Source organism: Barbus barbus (genome assembly GCF_936440315.1).
Source record: "Barbus barbus genome assembly, chromosome: 22".
Taxonomy (NCBI): domain Eukaryota; kingdom Metazoa; phylum Chordata; class Actinopteri; order Cypriniformes; family Cyprinidae; genus Barbus; species Barbus barbus.
The window spans coordinates 17,255,924-17,272,697 of record NC_136750.1 but is presented as its reverse complement, the minus strand read 5'-3'; the positions used below and the strand labels follow the sequence as shown (position 1 = coordinate 17,272,697).

Genomic DNA, 16,774 nt, shown 5'->3' with positions numbered 1-16,774 from the left:
CCCTAATGTCCTCATCTGAGCTGTTTCCTTCCAAACCCCTTTTACTAGTTTGGCTATCTGCCATCCTCCCTTCGTTTCGCCCACTCTTTCTTTTTCCTTGCCCTTTCCTTCCACTTATTATACTCCAGTCATCTGACTCCATTTCCTCTTCCTCTATTACCCCACAACTCATTTCAATTCAGTCACAAACCAGTTTATGTCAACCACCGTAGCTTCAAATTCGTCGCCGAAATCTCCGTCGAACACGCTCCTCTCGTCTGCGAGTGGCGTCTCCACCTCGTTTCTCCTACGCGTGACACCTTGCGCCGTCGGCGAGTCGATCCCGACTGTTGCGTCACAGTCGGTGTTATGTTCTGATTCGCCTGTTTTTCAGTGGTCTTTTTTAATCACGAGATTTACATATGAAGGAGGAAAGTATGGTGTTTGAGGCTCACTGTATGTCATTTCCATGTACAGAACTGTTATTATTTAAATATGCCAGGGTAAAGACAGTTTTTCATTCTATGGCACCTTTAATTAATCACTGAAGAACAAAAACAGACTGTCCATGATGTAGGAAAGTTTAATACATATAGATCTATAAACATACGTACAGTACAATTAATCTGAACAGTGGCTTTTCACAAATATAAATTACTTTAAATTGGCTTGTTTCAAAGCTTAACATGTCCGTGGAGTGTGAGCAGGAGCTTGGGTGGGAAAGATAACACATCTTCAGTATTCCATTGCAGACGTGTCCACATTTCACCAGCTCACCTGCTCTCCCAGTCCTGCCACCATTATCTTTTGGAATTGAGCACACTACATTGTTCCCCACTCACCAGAGCTGGCTTTACATGCACCTAGTTAAAATTCCATCCTGGCAAATGTTTTGAAATATTATACAACAGCATAATACTGAATCATTTCTGACCGCTTAACATCCTTATACCAATCCGGTGTTTGAATCTACACAAGAATAAGGCACAGATGGAAAAACACATCAAATAAACAATCAATGAACAGTATTTACCAGCACGCCAGTCTGTCAATGTTTTGGCACAAAATCTGGTTCACCAAAAATAGCTTGTGGCACCCGCCCACTCCTGAAACACGCATCTGTCCATTCATACAGTACTCACATTTCCACGTAAAGGTCAAAGGTATCAGCGTTTCTGCACACTCATATACTGAGAAAACAACTGAACGAAACATGAAAATCAGATTCGGGTAATGTCTACCATTACTACATACTCAAAATCAGCAAGTACTGTCCTTTTAGTGCAATAAAAAGATGCAACAGTACAAGCACTGACCATAAAGTTGACTTAAATGGTGCCAAGTGTTACAGATCTAACAAAATAAAAACAAAGATAGCTTACGTGTTATGATTATCTAGTGTTCTAACCAGGTCTACATGGGCCCTGAATACTGTTTAGCCTTTTTTTTCCTTCTTTGTTTTTAAATAAGGCTACTGCCCTCCAAAAGGGCAATATTAACAAGTGGCGGGCAATAGTGAAGACACATTTAGCGGATTTGATAATTCGAGAAAAACAATTCCAGTAATTGTTGCAGTTGTTGCTCATCACATGTGAATCCTACATAATAACAATATCAAAAGACAAGAACGTACATGTAATTACTTGATTTTCTTTCCTCAAAAATGACGTACGATCACAGGGGTCTGGGTATTTCAGAAAACAAAAGCGATAGTTTCGTATAGCTCAACAAAAATATGAATCAACATCTGAAGGTGCAATTAAAACTATTCCTTTTTCTCCTCTCGCAAAAGCTACTTTCATGAAATAATGCTTTTTTTGCACAAACCAAAATAACACGAAACAAAAAGACGTGAACATCAAAGAAAAGTTTGCTTTGGGAATAGTCCCTTTCTGCTAATGACTCTCAACAAAGACCAAATACATGAGGCACTTTCTAACTTAGGCATATTTGAACACTATCAAGTTCAATCATAGTCCATAGGACTAACCATGCTTTGTTCTGTCTCCTCAGTCCAAAATGGTAGACTTAACCTGGTTGTGAATCCTAGAAGAGAGCAGAGGACACAGTGGCGATAAAGAGGAGTTTGGTGGAGGCTCCATTTATTGCCTAGGTGGCCTTTCTGCCACGTCCTTTGGCAGTACAGACCGCACTAACCAAGTATTCACCTCACGTCTTCCTGTTGTTCCAATTAAAGTCCGTCACTGGTTTCTGCTCTGCAGTTCTTTCCATAGCAGGTGAGATGGGCTCAAGGGGGGATTTCTGAGACTGAGGGGAACGGGGGTCAATCAGGGGTGGGGGTTTGTCGGAGTGGAAGGGGCGGTAGTGATCGGGCCCCATGGGGCCATGGTTTCCAGGGGGTCCCCTGTGGTCCGGCATTCTTCTGAAGTCCTGTGGATGCCCTCCTCCACCTGGGTGATAGTTCGGGGAGCGGTATTCATCTGAACGCCTTCTCTTAGGGTCTGGATGTCTGAAAACAGAAAGTTACATTTTAGTCCAACAGCTCAACACACAACAATGCGGATTTTGGTATGAGGACGGGTTGTAAACGTGGACAGATTTAATGAAAAGGAACTTCTGCTCACCTGTCATAATAGTCTCGATGGCCACGATGATCTCTATCGTTACCATACTCATAGGGTCGTTTGCGAGGGGAGCTGCTGTTACGGTAACCTCCTGAGCTGCGGTAGTCACCACGAGGACGACGGTCACCGTAATGATGGTCCTTGTACCTGTGAGTGTCATACGGGTGATGCCGATCCCCTTGCCAGGGCTGATTGCTGTTACCTGGGTAGCTGTACTTACGGTCCCTTTGCCAGTCTCCCCTATCTGTTTAAAGATGCACAAGGTACCAAATGAGATGGTTGATCATTAAAAATGACAACTGAAATCATAAATGACATTTATGGTTGTACAAAAATATATAGTATAGCAGCTAATCAAACTGTGATAAGATTACGTCATGATGTGATAAGTAATACATGTCACAGTTTCTTCAAGTTAACCGAACATTTATTTTGACGGGTTGCTGTGAAGACCTTTAAGTTTCTGAATGTATATGACTATAGTTTTTCTCACTATAGTGCCTCTGAGCATGTGTTCATGTTCTCATATACTGAGACAACAGAGGCTGAAAACATTGCGAGCATCACGTGCGCTTTGTGTAGTAAACGAAACCACGCGTCTGCGTCATTCATTCACATAAGAGACACGCAGAACATGCAGGATTCATATTTAAATAGTCTTTTTGCAGCTTATTCACAGACACAAGTCCTTATCGCATTTTGATTTAACTGTGCTGACCTACTTTTAATTTATCCATCCAAAATTTGGCAAATTCCGCAACAGTCTGCGTTATCTAGTAAATTCTATTTTTATTACTGGATTTCATGATTCAGTCTGCGTTTTCCGCATCGTGGAAATCATATGGCCCTACTACACAATGTGAGTGCAATAAGCTGGTCTTTTTTCTCTCTCTCGATCTGATTTTGGACCCCAAAACAGTGACACTTGATGGATTGTTCCATCTCTCACCGTCATTAGGAAAGTGCCTTTTATTGGGCTGGTTGTACTCTCTGTGGTGGCCGTGAGGGGGAGGTCCAGGCGGATGGTTGACTGAAGGATGGGGTTTGGATGCAGGCTGGGTACCAGTAGAGTCCCGACTAGATCCAGACGGTTCCGGTCTGAAGGGTTTTTTCTTGGCAGGATCATCTTTCTTCTTTTGCTCTTTCTGTAAGAGGAGCAAGTGAGTAAGTGGTACATGAGGAGAACAATGTCATTGAGAACAGTGGATTTAAGATGAGCTTACCTCTTCTTCCTGGGAGCGCTTCTTTTGAGCCATCTTATACAGCTTGTGCAGTTTCCGGGCACCAAACTCAGTAAATTTAGACACAAAAATCCAGAGGTTTCTGAAAAATTAAACAAAAGCGGGGTTGAATATACCATCCAAATTTAATGGGAACTCTTGAAATCGGATGTGTAATGTATAGTTGAGATACCTGCGCCAGATCTTGACATGCTCAGGGTCACTGTACGATTTAAGGCACTCTGTGATGCGATCTCCGATCTTTAGCAGGCAGGTACGAGTGTGCTGCAGCTGCTCCTGCACCGACAGCCCCTCGTCTGGCTTATCTAACTGCTTCAGAGCCTTCTTCACCGGCCTCATCCGCTCCTTACACTGCATACACATTACACATTATCAACATACTTCTGTGTACAATTATACATTACGTCTAGTAAAGAAAGATTGAAATGAAGAAATGAGAATTTTAACACTCACAATGCTGAATGTTTCCTGGTCCAGCTCATCATCTTCCTCTCCAATTGGTACAGGCTCACTTCCTGCAGTGATGTGCACAGGGCCTTGAGCTTTCTTTCCTTTTCCTCCTGGTTTGGCCTGAAAATGTGAATAGTTGAGAAGCACATTGACACATGATATAACTTTATTATGTACAGACTTAATCTGATCCAACATGGATTTAAAAATAAAAAGTAATCTAATTCTCAAAAACAAACAAACTAATACTTTTATATTTATAACAGATAATTTAATTATAATGGCAGTATAATTTAGCTCTAAATCATGAGTTTGAGTCAACCTGTTGATCTAAGAAACTAACAACCATATTGTGGACAGGATGACAGTGAAACATAATACTTAAGTCCAAGTTTCTAAAGGAAATGGTCTCATGCTGAAACATAATACTGCAGACTCTGATGCCATATTAAAATACCTTCTCTTTTTTGGACTTTGAACGCTTTTTGTCTTTGTCCCCCTCCTTCTCTTTTTTAGGAGTTCCTGTTTTTTCTTTGTTCTCTTTGTTATCCTTTTTCTGTTTCTTCTTTGTGGGTGATTTTTCAGCTCCATCGTCCTGGAAAACGAGAGAATTGTAAATATGCAGCCTAACTGGTTAGTGCTGTGGATTCGGTGTCTTTATATCTCTGCATTAACAAATCTGTTTCTTTATATAGGTGATACGATGCAATAAAAGTAACTTACCTTCACCTCTCCCTCTTCTGACAGGTTGTCGGAGAGACGAGGAGAGGTGATTTCATTGACCAGATCATTGTTAGGGGCCTTATTCTTCTTCACCCAAGGTTTCCTCTTTCTGGGTTTGGTCTGGGAGGTGGGAATGAAAATGTCATTAAATATATTGGCTGAAACTGATCTTTAGTACATAAGACCACCTATATTTTAAAATGCCTTTGCTAACACATTTTTTGCTTAAAACCGCAGGCCCAAAACTGTGCTTTAAGTACTTCTATTGTTTTACAATATCATATTGTTCTCCAAACCACTAGGTATCGCAAGTCTAAAAACCTGCAAACCTGAAAACCCATAATCCTTACCTCATCTCCTGTTTTAGCAGCATCTTGGCTTTCTTGCTCCTTCTTAAGCATCTTAAGCAAGTAGTCTGCTCGCATCTGTAACTGCTTTGCCTGAGGTTTCTTATCAGGGTCATCTAGGAGAATCTACAAGTAAAGACAGGACATTTGAGGTCAGTTAAGACAAGCTTGCACGTTGTTGATGCTGCTTATTTAACTGTGAGCAAGCAATAATTTGACTCGATGTACCTTCTCAGAAAGTTTGAGATCAGGATCGGTCTTGATCAGGTCCCAGTTGCCATAGCCGTGTTCATAGATACCCAGTAACAGCTGTGTGTCATCATGAATATCCCAGTCTACGTCAAAGTGTGGAGTCTTCACCCGACAGGTCAGCTGAAATCTAGCCAAATGGAAAACTTGACTTACTCTTCTCGGTCTCATTTTATTCCTCATTTATAAATGGATCAGTGCTGGGAAATCCATTAGTCCATTAGATTGTGATTTTATTTGGACTAATTATGCCCATTTTTCTCAATACAGTCAAGATTTACCACATTATGTTCAGACAACTTTATACATTTTGGCAGACAAATTTAAGTCTATAAACACTGGCAACAAAATATATAGAGTAAATTGGATAACTCTTTGATAAACTGATTATATATCCTCTCCGTCATAAGCATTTAAAATTTACTAAGTCAAATAATTATAGGCAGCGGCTATTTGCACTAAGTGTAAATAGCGATAGACGCTATTTACACTAAGTGCAAATAGCAATAGATGCTATTTACACTCAGTGTAAATAGCAATTAGATGCTATTTACACCAAGTGCAAATAGCATATTTTTTAGTGACAGATGCTATTTACACTAAGTGCAAATAGCGATGGATTCTATTTACACTCAGTGTAAATAGCAGTATTTTTTAACGATATGCTATTTACACTAAGTGCAAATAGCTATAGATTCTATTTACACTATGTTAAAATAGCAAGATTTTGTGCTATTTATACTACTTATTGCAAATAGTGGCAATTATCTGCACCTCAGTATTGTAGTACATTATAAAACAGTACGCAATAATAACATACTGAGTGTAAATTATAATTTTAATTCAAATGTATTAAATGGATGCCACCTTATTGGGACAATAAAGCCCTCCCTACACCTACCCGATACTTTATTTTCAACTTTTTGATTATTTCCTTCATTTTTATTGAAAATAAATGCCTTTCTGATGCGATATGAGATTTGAAAAGGGAGAAAAAAAATGTTTGGCAAAAGGTGGGCTCGAACTCGGGTCGCTCGCGTCAAAAAGCATGCGCCTTATCATCTACGCCACTGAAACTGATGTTGATCTAGCTTCTTTTCTTAATGTTGACTAACGCAATCACACGTTAGTGGGCGGAGTTAGTGTAAATAGCCTTTGCCAACAAGATGGGCTATTTGCACTTAGTGTAAATAGACACTCCGATAATTATAATACTGAAATCTAAATGACTAAAAACTACATACAGGTCCTTCTCAAAAAATTAGCATATTGTGATAAAGTTAATTATTTTCTGTAATGTACTGATAAACATTAGACTTTCATATATTTTAGATTTATTACAACACAACTGAAGTAGTTCAAACCTTTTATTGTTTTAATATTGATGATTTTGGCATACAGCTCATGAAAACCCAAAAAATCTAAAAAAATTTGCATATTTCATCCGACCAATAAAAGAATGGCCATTATGTTCATTTATGCACTCAATACTTGGTCGGGAATCCTTTTGCAGAAATGACTGCTTCAATGCGGCGTGGCATGGAGGCAATCAGCCTGTGGCACTGCTGAGGTGTTATGGAGGCCCAGGATGCTTCGATAGCGGCCTTAAGCTCATCCAGAGTGTTGGGTCTTGCGTCTCTCAACTTTCTCTTCACAATATCCCACAGATTCTCTATGGGGTTCAGGTCAGGAGAGTTGGCAGGCCAATTGAGCACAGTAATACCATGGTCAGTAAACCATTTACCAGTGGTTTTGGCACTGTGAGCAGGTGCCAGGTCGTGCTGAAAAATGAAATCATCTCCATAAAGCTTTTCAGCAGATGGAAGCATGAAGTGCTCCAAAATCTCCTGATAGCTAGCTGCATTGACCCTGCCCTTGATAAAACACAGTGGACCAACACCAGCAGCTGACATGGCACCCCAGACCATCACGGACTGTGGGTACTTGACACTGGACTTCAGGCATTTTGGCATTTCCCTCTCCCCAGTCTTCCTCCAGACTCTGGCACCTTGATTTCCGAATGACATGCAAAATTTGCTTTCATCCGAAAAAAGTACTTTGGACCACTGAGCAACAGTCCAGTGCTGCTTCTGTTCAAAAGTGGCTTGACCTGGGGAATGCGGCACCTGTAGCCCATTTCCTGCACACGCCTGTACACGGTGGCTCTGGATGTTTCTACTCCAGACTCAGTCCACTGCTTTCGCAGGTCCCCCAAGGTCTGGAATCGGTCCTTCTCCACAATCTTCCTCAGGGTCCGGTCACCTCTTCTCGTTGTGCTGCGTTTTCTGCCACACTTTTTCCTTCCCACAGACTTCCCACTGAGGTGCCTTGATACAGCACTCTGGGAACAGCCTATTCGTTCAGAAATTTCTTTCTGTGTCTTACCCTCTTGCTTGAGGGTGTCAAAGATGGCCTTCTGGACAGCAGTCAGGTCGGCAGTCTTACCCATGATTGCGGTTTTGAGTAATGAACCAGGCTGGGAGTTTTTAAAAGCCTCAGGAATCTTTTGCAGGTGTTTAGAGTTAATTAGTTGATTCAGATGATTAGGTTAATAGCTCGTTTAGAGAACCTTTTCATGATATGCTAATTTTTTGAGATAGGAATTTTGGGTTTTCATGAGCTGTATGCCAAAATCATCAATATTAAAACAATAAAAGGCTTGAACTACTTCAGTTGTGTTGTAATGAATCTAAAATATATGAAAGTCTAATGTTTATCAGTACATTACAGGAAATAATTAACTTTATCACAATATGCTAATTTTTTGAGAAGGACCTGTATAGTGCAGTTATCTATTTTTTTTTTCTAATTCCACTTACAGATATCTATTTGGACTGACACTGAAGTTCAACAATAAGTGACTGAACTGACTGAAACTAAAGTTCCCCAATAAACCCATCAAATCATATTAAAGTGGCTTGATTAAATCTCCACCCAGAGAGTGCTTGCAACAGTTAGACACTGCGATTTGTGTCTGTAGCAACTCAACTATGTACTATATTATAAAAAATAATCTATAATATAGCTTTAACTAGGACTCACTTGTTCCTTTCAGCAGGATTTGAAGGCACAGCTTTATGTAGTGGTTCAAACTCCTCTTTGTGCTGGATAATAGACTTCGCATTGACCTGAACTCCAGAAATCTTTATGTTAATGCCTCGTCTTTTCCCCGGGCCTTTAGCTGCAACAAATAAACATTACAAATTAAAAGATGATTAAAAAAAATAAAAGGAAATTAATCACTCTTTACACTCAGCACTGCTATTAACATTGACACACACCTTCCACAGGATTTTCTTTTATGTGTTCCTCATGCTCCTGCACTGCAGTAACACAGGTGTTGTGCACCAGTTCCCCCAGTCGCTTCAGGTCTGCAATGGACTTATCCACCAGCTCAGAGTCACGGGCAATCGCCTCCAACCTGCAGAAAACACCATATCCAGTTCAGTACTACATGTTTTTGTTAATTAAAAAACTATTACAAATTGTTTCAGTTAATTGAAATAAAGCTGAATTAAAATACAAATATTAGATGAAAAACAAACGGGTCAAAAATTCTAATTTTTGTTTGAATTTTAAATTGAAGTACTAAAAACTAAAACTGAAAAGTAAATGAAAGCTAAATAAAAAAAATATTCTAAGAACAAAAACTAATTATATAGCAATGAAATATAAATCAAAGTATTAATAAATATTATAATAGTATATAAATAATACTAAAATAACATTGTTCAGTACTGCTTCTCACTGGACTACATAGTTTAAAAAAAGAGAACTAAAAACATAACTAATTTATTAAAGACATGGTTCACCAAAAAATTTGAATTTCTTACCTCTCAAGCGGAGCTCCAAATTTCTTGTATGCTTTTATAAACCTACAATAAATAGACCATTAAGTAAAAGAAATGTTTACAGCAAAGCCCTCTTAAATTAGTAAGTGGATGTTAAGTTATATTACCTGCGGATCTCTGCATCATTAAATCCCTCCACATTATTTTTGCGAGCTCTCGGCCTGCCTCTTCGCTTGGGCCGTTTGTCATCCTCACTATCATCCGTTTCACTGTCTGAAGCCGAGGATCTGTGCTTCAGTTTGGATCCCACGTCACTGTCGCTGTCATTGGCCTGTGCCTAAAATCATCACAAAACTGCTTTTACAAAACGCCCTATGGACATATCTTTGCAGAATGTATTTTTCTTGCATTCTCTCCATGCATAGATTAACAAATCCATCAGAAGACGAATATTAAAACAGTGATTTCACTGAATATTTTGTGGACGCCTCTGTTCTGCTCTGGATTAAATCATCTCTGGCGTTAAGCAAGAATAATGAGCATGTGGCTGCAAACACACACACGGCCTTATCGCCGGGGAGTCCACTGCGCTGTAAAGCTTAATGACTCATTTCCAAAAGCTACGATGCTGCATACTTCAACATGTGCTGCCATCACATGGGAATGCAGCGTGTGGCTATAAAATCTAATGAGTCATTACAGCCTGCGTAAGATATTATGGATCCAGCTCAAGGAGAGGATAAAAGTGCTGAAAAGCCACAGGGAGCACTTCACACGACTACGTTATGTACATTTATATTACTGATACACACGTATAGTATAAATGCATGCTGATAAGCGAATCATATCTGTTTACAGAGCTGAAAATGCTTTTACGCCTCATGTAAAACATGTACGGGTCACCCAAAATAAAAAAATAAAAACTTACATAGGGTTGTATACAGATTAAGCCTCATTTTTTTTTTTTTAAATAAGTCTCTTAGGCTCAACAAGACTGCATTTATTAGATCCAAAATATAGTAAAACAACATTCAAAGTTGCATCCTGGAGTTGCAGATTCTTGTGGAATTATAGCTTGCACGGGGTAGTGATCCGGTGTTCCGCCATGGCTCCGGCGCAGATTAATATAATGTTTTGAGGTGAATGTGTAGTTGTCAATCACCGCACCGGTGTGGATATTTACTGTACTTCACAATCACAGATTCTAGTCTACGTCTTGGAATATATGACCCAAATCAGAATTAACAACCGTATATTGCCATCTGAACAAGTAACAAGCCATGTTTGTTCTGCCCAACTGAGGGAAAAAAACATTACAATAAATCGCGCTACCAACGGTGATTAAATCTAAACGATCAGTTAGCTCATATTACATCTAGCTGTGCAAAGTATTATCATTGTTTTTATCACAAATTATTAATGTTAAAAACATCAGCATTGCGTGACTATGAGTATAGTATTAGCGTGTAGATTGAAATTTTTGTACAGTCTAATATCTAATTGTCATGCCATTCAAATGTCATATTAAGAAATTATTTTAATCCAAAAAGCAAATTAATCTTCCTTCAAACTGGTTCTATTTAAAATACAAAAACGTGTGTAATCCCATGTTGGCTATCTGTAATCAGAAGCACATTAAAACTGGAATATAATTTCATTTCATTCACATGTCTCATAAACACAATCTTTTCTGGATTACAATCCGCCATCAAAATGATAAATTTAATTATTCTAGCTGCTGTGAGAAAAGGCTATAAATGAGCCGCCACCTGCAGCATCCTCACATGTGATGGTCTACTAGCCGGGAAAACTTCTTTATGTTTACAGACGTGACGCAATGACGCAGTGCCATGCTCGAATTTCCCGCGGAAACCTACCCGTACCACTCAAATGAGAAAACATTATAAACTAACCGTTGTGAATCGGGCTACAGGAACGCGATAGTTTTGAACACTGGCTGGTTATGCAAGTTCTCAAATATTGATTTCGGATAATTTTTAAACAAAAACAAAAAAAAGGTTACGGACTGCAGCTATAAATATTTATTTATTTGTGAACAATACTTTTGTCATCTAAACAATAAATATGTTTATTTTACACATTTATTTTTTAACCCATTTTCAAATATATAAATGAAAATAAATAAAATTACATCAGCTTTATATCGGCCATCTTGCTTTCCAAGATATCGGCATTAGGGCTGTAAATGTTTTCAAATTTAAAATAAAAATCCACATTTTAGGTGTGTGTCAGGCAGCCTTATCAGTGGCACACAAGATGCGATGACGATGTAAGTGTCGTTGCATTTTAATGTTTTTCTTAGCCTATCCAGTTGAACCCACTAGATGTCACGCTGCTACGTTTTTCATTCAAAATATTGCAGAAAAAGAGAACATCAATGCGGAGATGATGTTTATGTCAAAACTGAAACCAAGCCGTTCACACAGAACGCATGTTTATTGCATTTTCTAGAGGGACATCTATCACCGTTGCATTTGCGTCTCACACAATAGAGCCGCATGTATAGAAAGCCAAGTAAAATTAATGCAAGTTCAACTTTTAAAAAAACGTCTAGAGACTTTATGGCGTTTTTTTCCTCATCCCACTGCATCTCATGTTTTTAAATGAAAAAGAAAAAGGCTCACTTGGAACCTCGGCCGAGGTGGTACTAAAGAAAGTACCAGGTACCAAGTACTGTGCCCAGTGGAAAACCCCCACTAGAAGCACCTCCTTACCCTCTTTTTAGATCTGCTTCTGGGTAGCATGTAGATGTCTTCCATCTCCTTCTGCTTCTGCTCTTCCTCCACCTTCCGCCACTGCTCCTCTGGAATTATGTCATCCCAGTCGCGTATATGCTTCTCCTCAAGATCTGGTTTGCTTTCATCCATGGTGAAGTTAGCAACCTATCAGAAGGAAAACACACAGTTCATGCTGGGCCAAGGCTCAGGAGAAAATATGCCACTTAACATCAAAAGTTATAATAGACTCTTGAGTACCTTAAACTGCGACAGAAGCTCATCTGTAGCACTAGATCCTTGATCGCTCTCTCTGGTTTCAGCAAGCCGCAAGATCTCATCAATGTCCATTTCCTGTGGTTCTGATTCCTCCCCCTCAGGTTCCTTAAACAGATCCTCTGCTCCAAACTTCAAGATTGCTGTCAATTCTTCTTTACTGAAGGGGTTTGAACTGGAGATGGCCAACACATTGGCATACATTATGTGTTATGTGTATATGTTCAATACATGCTTAAAAAAAAAAACATTCTGATAAGAGGAATGTAATTTTTTTCTACTTAATATACAAGGTTCTCACTTTGAATTTCCTGAGTTGTTATCCAGTACGGTTCGCCCAGTGGTGTCCATTCTCTGAATCACAAGATGGTCTAGTACCATCTTCTTTTTGGCTCTTTCAATAATGTCTTCCTCCACTGTGCCTTTTGTAACCAGACGATAGATATTCACCTATGCAAAGAACACCAAAATAGATTTAATTGCAGTCTACATATGCTACATATGACACATATATACATATGCTCATACTCCTCCAGAAGCATGTGCGGTTACACATTAGGTCAAAGATTCGTGCTCTACTTACTTGCTTTTTCTGGCCAATCCTGTGGGCTCTGGCCTGGGCTTGAAGATCATTTTGTGGGTTCCAGTCCGAGTCAAAGATAACCACTGTGTCGGCAGAGGCCAGGTTAATCCCAAGCCCTCCAGCTCGGGTGGACAGCAGGAAACAGAAGTCCTGTTAAAGACGACAGTGAGAACGAGCCAACTGCAAGTCTTGTGATGAATGCTTAAATCTATTTATCCTATTCCAGGTTAATATGCATAAAAACTGGATAATAACTTTGCTTCATGATTTCTTCATTTTTAGTGACACTAGTGGTACAGAATTTTCATCACTACTTAAATATAAATCAACCCTATATGAAATATAAAATCAACCTTATGGAACCTCAAACATCAATATATTGTATATACTGTATATTATATTTTAAAAGTTACATTCCTTGTTAGAAAATATTTTTTTTCTTTGTAAGTTTTACTTCTTTTTGGTGACACTAGTGGCGCAGATGTTGCATCACTACTTAAAAATACATTAGCCTTGTAGAACCTCATTTCACAAACTTATGAAACATTAATATATTGTATATACTGAATATTTAATGAGTTTACTGTAGAGTTTTGAACACATATGGGCCTTCTTGTTTCAATCTGACAGAACTTTTGACCCTTTATGAATTACATTCTTCTAAGAACTACATAAGGCCTGTATTTCCCATGGATCAAGCATTCCCAGAACCAGTAAAGTGCCTTGTCAACTGAGCTCTGACGCAGAGAGCTGACTGGAACATCACAACCATAGAAAATGTCTCCAGACAGTGCAGCTCTGCCCAAACAAAACAAACATGCATGCATGCCATAGTTTAGGATCTTACCTCAGAGCCTTCTGCATTAAAGTGGTCCAGTGCTTGTTTTCTGAGCTCTCCCTTGATCGAGCCGTCCAAACGCTGAACATGAGAGAAAACACAGATGTGGTTAAGGAATGTCAAGCGTGACACTTTGACCAAACTAGGGCACCTCAGCTAGATATACAGTAATAAAATCCTAAAACCCCCTAAGTCACCACAAAATTATGACGACACTGAAGATGTTTTGCCAGACCAAAACAACATTAAGAGCTGTGCTAATGCTCAAAGCTGCACCAATCAAAATATAACTGAGTGATAAAAATAGGCTTGGGGAACTTGCTGTCTGAGCAGACATACTGCAAGCCTGACACATGATTCCCTAAATCACCCGAGCCAAGTCCATACAAGCTACACCTCTGAATGTCTCCTCGGACATTACAAAATTAAAAATTATCAACTGTACAAGGACACTAAGCAAGTGCATTCGAATAATTTTGTAATCGAGTACTTGGTAGCACAGAAAAACAAGTACCACATTTTCCTAAGTAAGTGCAGCACCGGGTCAAAATTTCACTGAAGAGAGAAACAATGTGACTCGGGTTATGGAAAATATGGCAATCCATTTCTTAAAAGAATTCAAATGCAAATTAAAAAGAACTTAAGTATGCAATGTATTTTGTTTTATTCAGAAATGTTACACCACTGATAATGGTTTTCATTAGGGGTGTTGAAATTAATTATTGCATCGATGCATCGCAATGCGGACATGGACGATTCTGCATCGATGCAGTAATAGACCATAATCTATAGCCTACTGACGTCATTCGCATAAGCGCTTGTCATGCGAATATTAAAAAGGCACTCTCTATTTTTAAATCTGAGCTTGCAGATATGTATTAGATGCATGAAACTCACGTACTGACACGTGCGCTTTGTGTTTGTTTGTCCTGAAGCTCGCGGCAGCGTTTAAATGCACTCACATCTCCGAATACTTTTATGAAATTGATGTAAACAATCAGTTGTTTTCAGAACAGGACAAAACATCTGATATGTCGAAGTAGATCTGTGCATTAGTGTGAATGCAGCCTATTAGCTGCCACTGTGTGCATGATCTCATCAGTAATAGGCTAATCAATTGGCAATAATGCTGAGGAAAAAAGAAAAACCCATAACTATGACTGGCTGTAAACTTTCGGATACTTAAAGTACTCTTTGATATGGAGTGTTTTTTGTTTTTCACTTGTAATTGTCTTTTTCCACCTTTATTACTTTATATTTGCTTGTATGTTTTGAAGCTATATTTACTATAAGTTAACTTCAAAACCTTGTGTATGATTCAAAAATTTAAATGATTTAAGTCCCCATAAAATCAAAACTGACGTTTTTTTTTTGCTTTTAGTATGAATATGTTAGCCTTAAGGTTATCTATAAGCTAGTGTGCTCCAAAACAATGACAAATTTCGCATTTACAAGATATAAACATTCAAAACTCAGTCTCTCACTTCCGCCAATATGGATCAACGATTATGACGACATCACCCTGCACTTCAGCTTCTCATCAAACTTTGTTCAATCAAATGCTCTCTAGAATCCGAAGCATCCTGCCCCCTACACTATAAATAAATGCTGAAGCTGCAGCTGAAATCGGTCAATTTTTCACATAATTAGTATTTTCTGTATGGTGAATGGCACGTAGTGCACTATATAAAGGATAGGGAACAATTCAGACAGTGCAAATATGCTTTCCATTGGGACAAAATTAGTCTGGTTTCACATTGTCAAGCTAACCGCAGCACCGCACACACAGTCTGCTCCGGTCCAGAGACACGATAGCAAGGAGCAGAACTTATGCGTGAATCGGCGCAGACAACAAAACGTATCGGACCCATTTGAATTCTACACAGAATGCTATATTTTATAGCAATATGGATGAGATTGTGGCTTTCATATGCTGTCAAATGCAGATTTACCAAGCTCAACGGCTCTGGTCCAAATTGTGATATAAACAAAATGCTATTGGCTATTTAAAAAAGGGGATGGGACTGCTCGATATAATCACCTAAAGTTTACAGAGAAACTAATTTGAAAAGTAGACTTCCACCATTAGCATAATAGGAGTATACAAATGTTGTCTCAATACAAAGTTTAAAACATTCTTACTCAGAAAAGAAAGTAGTGAAAGTACTAAAAAAACACTGATAAGCGACCAAGTATCTTTTCATCTTTACCACAGATCCTCGTATGTTATTATTACTTTTCATTATATAGAAATATTGCCACATTGCTTCATCTCTTATCACCTTAACGGCACGTATCCACAACACCACCAAGTGCATTCAGTGATCACTGCGAGATTTAGGTACAGGACTCAGTGGCCTGAGCAGGAGCTAGTTGCTTAGGACCAGCACATGACCAGCATAAACCAGCTCAAACCAGCATCCATGCTTCAAAATCTACCTATCCAGCAGATGCTGTTTTTCTCAACAGCCACTGAGTCCTAAACTGCTCCTGAGCAGGAGCTAGTTGCTTAGGACCAGCACATGACCAGCTAAGGACCAGCTTAAACCAGCTCAAACCAGCATCCATGCTTCAAAATCTACCTATCCAGCAGATGCTGTTTTTCTCAACAGCCACTGAGTCCTAAACTGCTCCTGAGCAGGAGCTAGTTGCTTAGGACCAGCACATGACCAGCTAAGGACCAGCTTAAACCAGCTCAAACCAGCATCCATGCTTCAAAATCTACCTATCCAGCAGATGCTGTTTTTCTCAACAGCCACTGAGTCCTAAACTGCTCCTGAGCAGGAGCTAGTTGCTTAGGACCAGCACATGACCAGCATAAACCAGGTCATGACCAGCTTAAACCAGCATCCATACTTCAAAATCTACCTAGCCAGCATATGCTGTTTTTTTCAACAGGGTGGGGAAATATTTTTCACTGATGTTTACGCCAGGCAAAGACACACAGGAAAATCAATAAGAGAACATTTTAAATAAT

At 39.1% G+C, this 16,774-nt stretch overlaps 1 protein-coding gene across 3 annotated transcripts in view; it reads right to left on the bottom strand.

The window, feature by feature from the left end:
* Window positions 1-548: 548 nt before the first annotated feature.
* Window positions 549-16,774, bottom strand: part of LOC306888385 (chromodomain-helicase-DNA-binding protein 2-like) — a 40,813-nt gene continuing 24,587 nt past the window's right edge. For all 3 annotated transcript variants that reach the window (XM_079446627.1, XM_079446629.1, XM_079446628.1), the window contains 19 exons: window positions 13,807-13,878; window positions 12,960-13,109; window positions 12,678-12,826; window positions 12,362-12,551; window positions 12,101-12,268; window positions 9,533-9,702; window positions 9,408-9,449; window positions 8,856-8,995; window positions 8,617-8,755; window positions 5,554-5,704; window positions 5,329-5,451; window positions 4,979-5,098; window positions 4,713-4,850; window positions 4,259-4,375; window positions 3,978-4,156; window positions 3,788-3,887; window positions 3,514-3,709; window positions 2,565-2,808; window positions 549-2,449 (listed from right to left, as the gene is read on the bottom strand). In XM_079446627.1, the coding sequence (XP_079302753.1) occupies window positions 2,149-2,449; window positions 2,565-2,808; window positions 3,514-3,709; window positions 3,788-3,887; window positions 3,978-4,156; window positions 4,259-4,375; window positions 4,713-4,850; window positions 4,979-5,098; window positions 5,329-5,451; window positions 5,554-5,704; window positions 8,617-8,755; window positions 8,856-8,995; window positions 9,408-9,449; window positions 9,533-9,702; window positions 12,101-12,268; window positions 12,362-12,551; window positions 12,678-12,826; window positions 12,960-13,109; window positions 13,807-13,878 (2,889 nt within the window). In that variant the 3' untranslated portion in view covers window positions 549-2,148. The remainder of the gene's footprint in view (window positions 2,450-2,564; window positions 2,809-3,513; window positions 3,710-3,787; window positions 3,888-3,977; window positions 4,157-4,258; window positions 4,376-4,712; window positions 4,851-4,978; window positions 5,099-5,328; window positions 5,452-5,553; window positions 5,705-8,616; window positions 8,756-8,855; window positions 8,996-9,407; window positions 9,450-9,532; window positions 9,703-12,100; window positions 12,269-12,361; window positions 12,552-12,677; window positions 12,827-12,959; window positions 13,110-13,806; window positions 13,879-16,774) is intronic.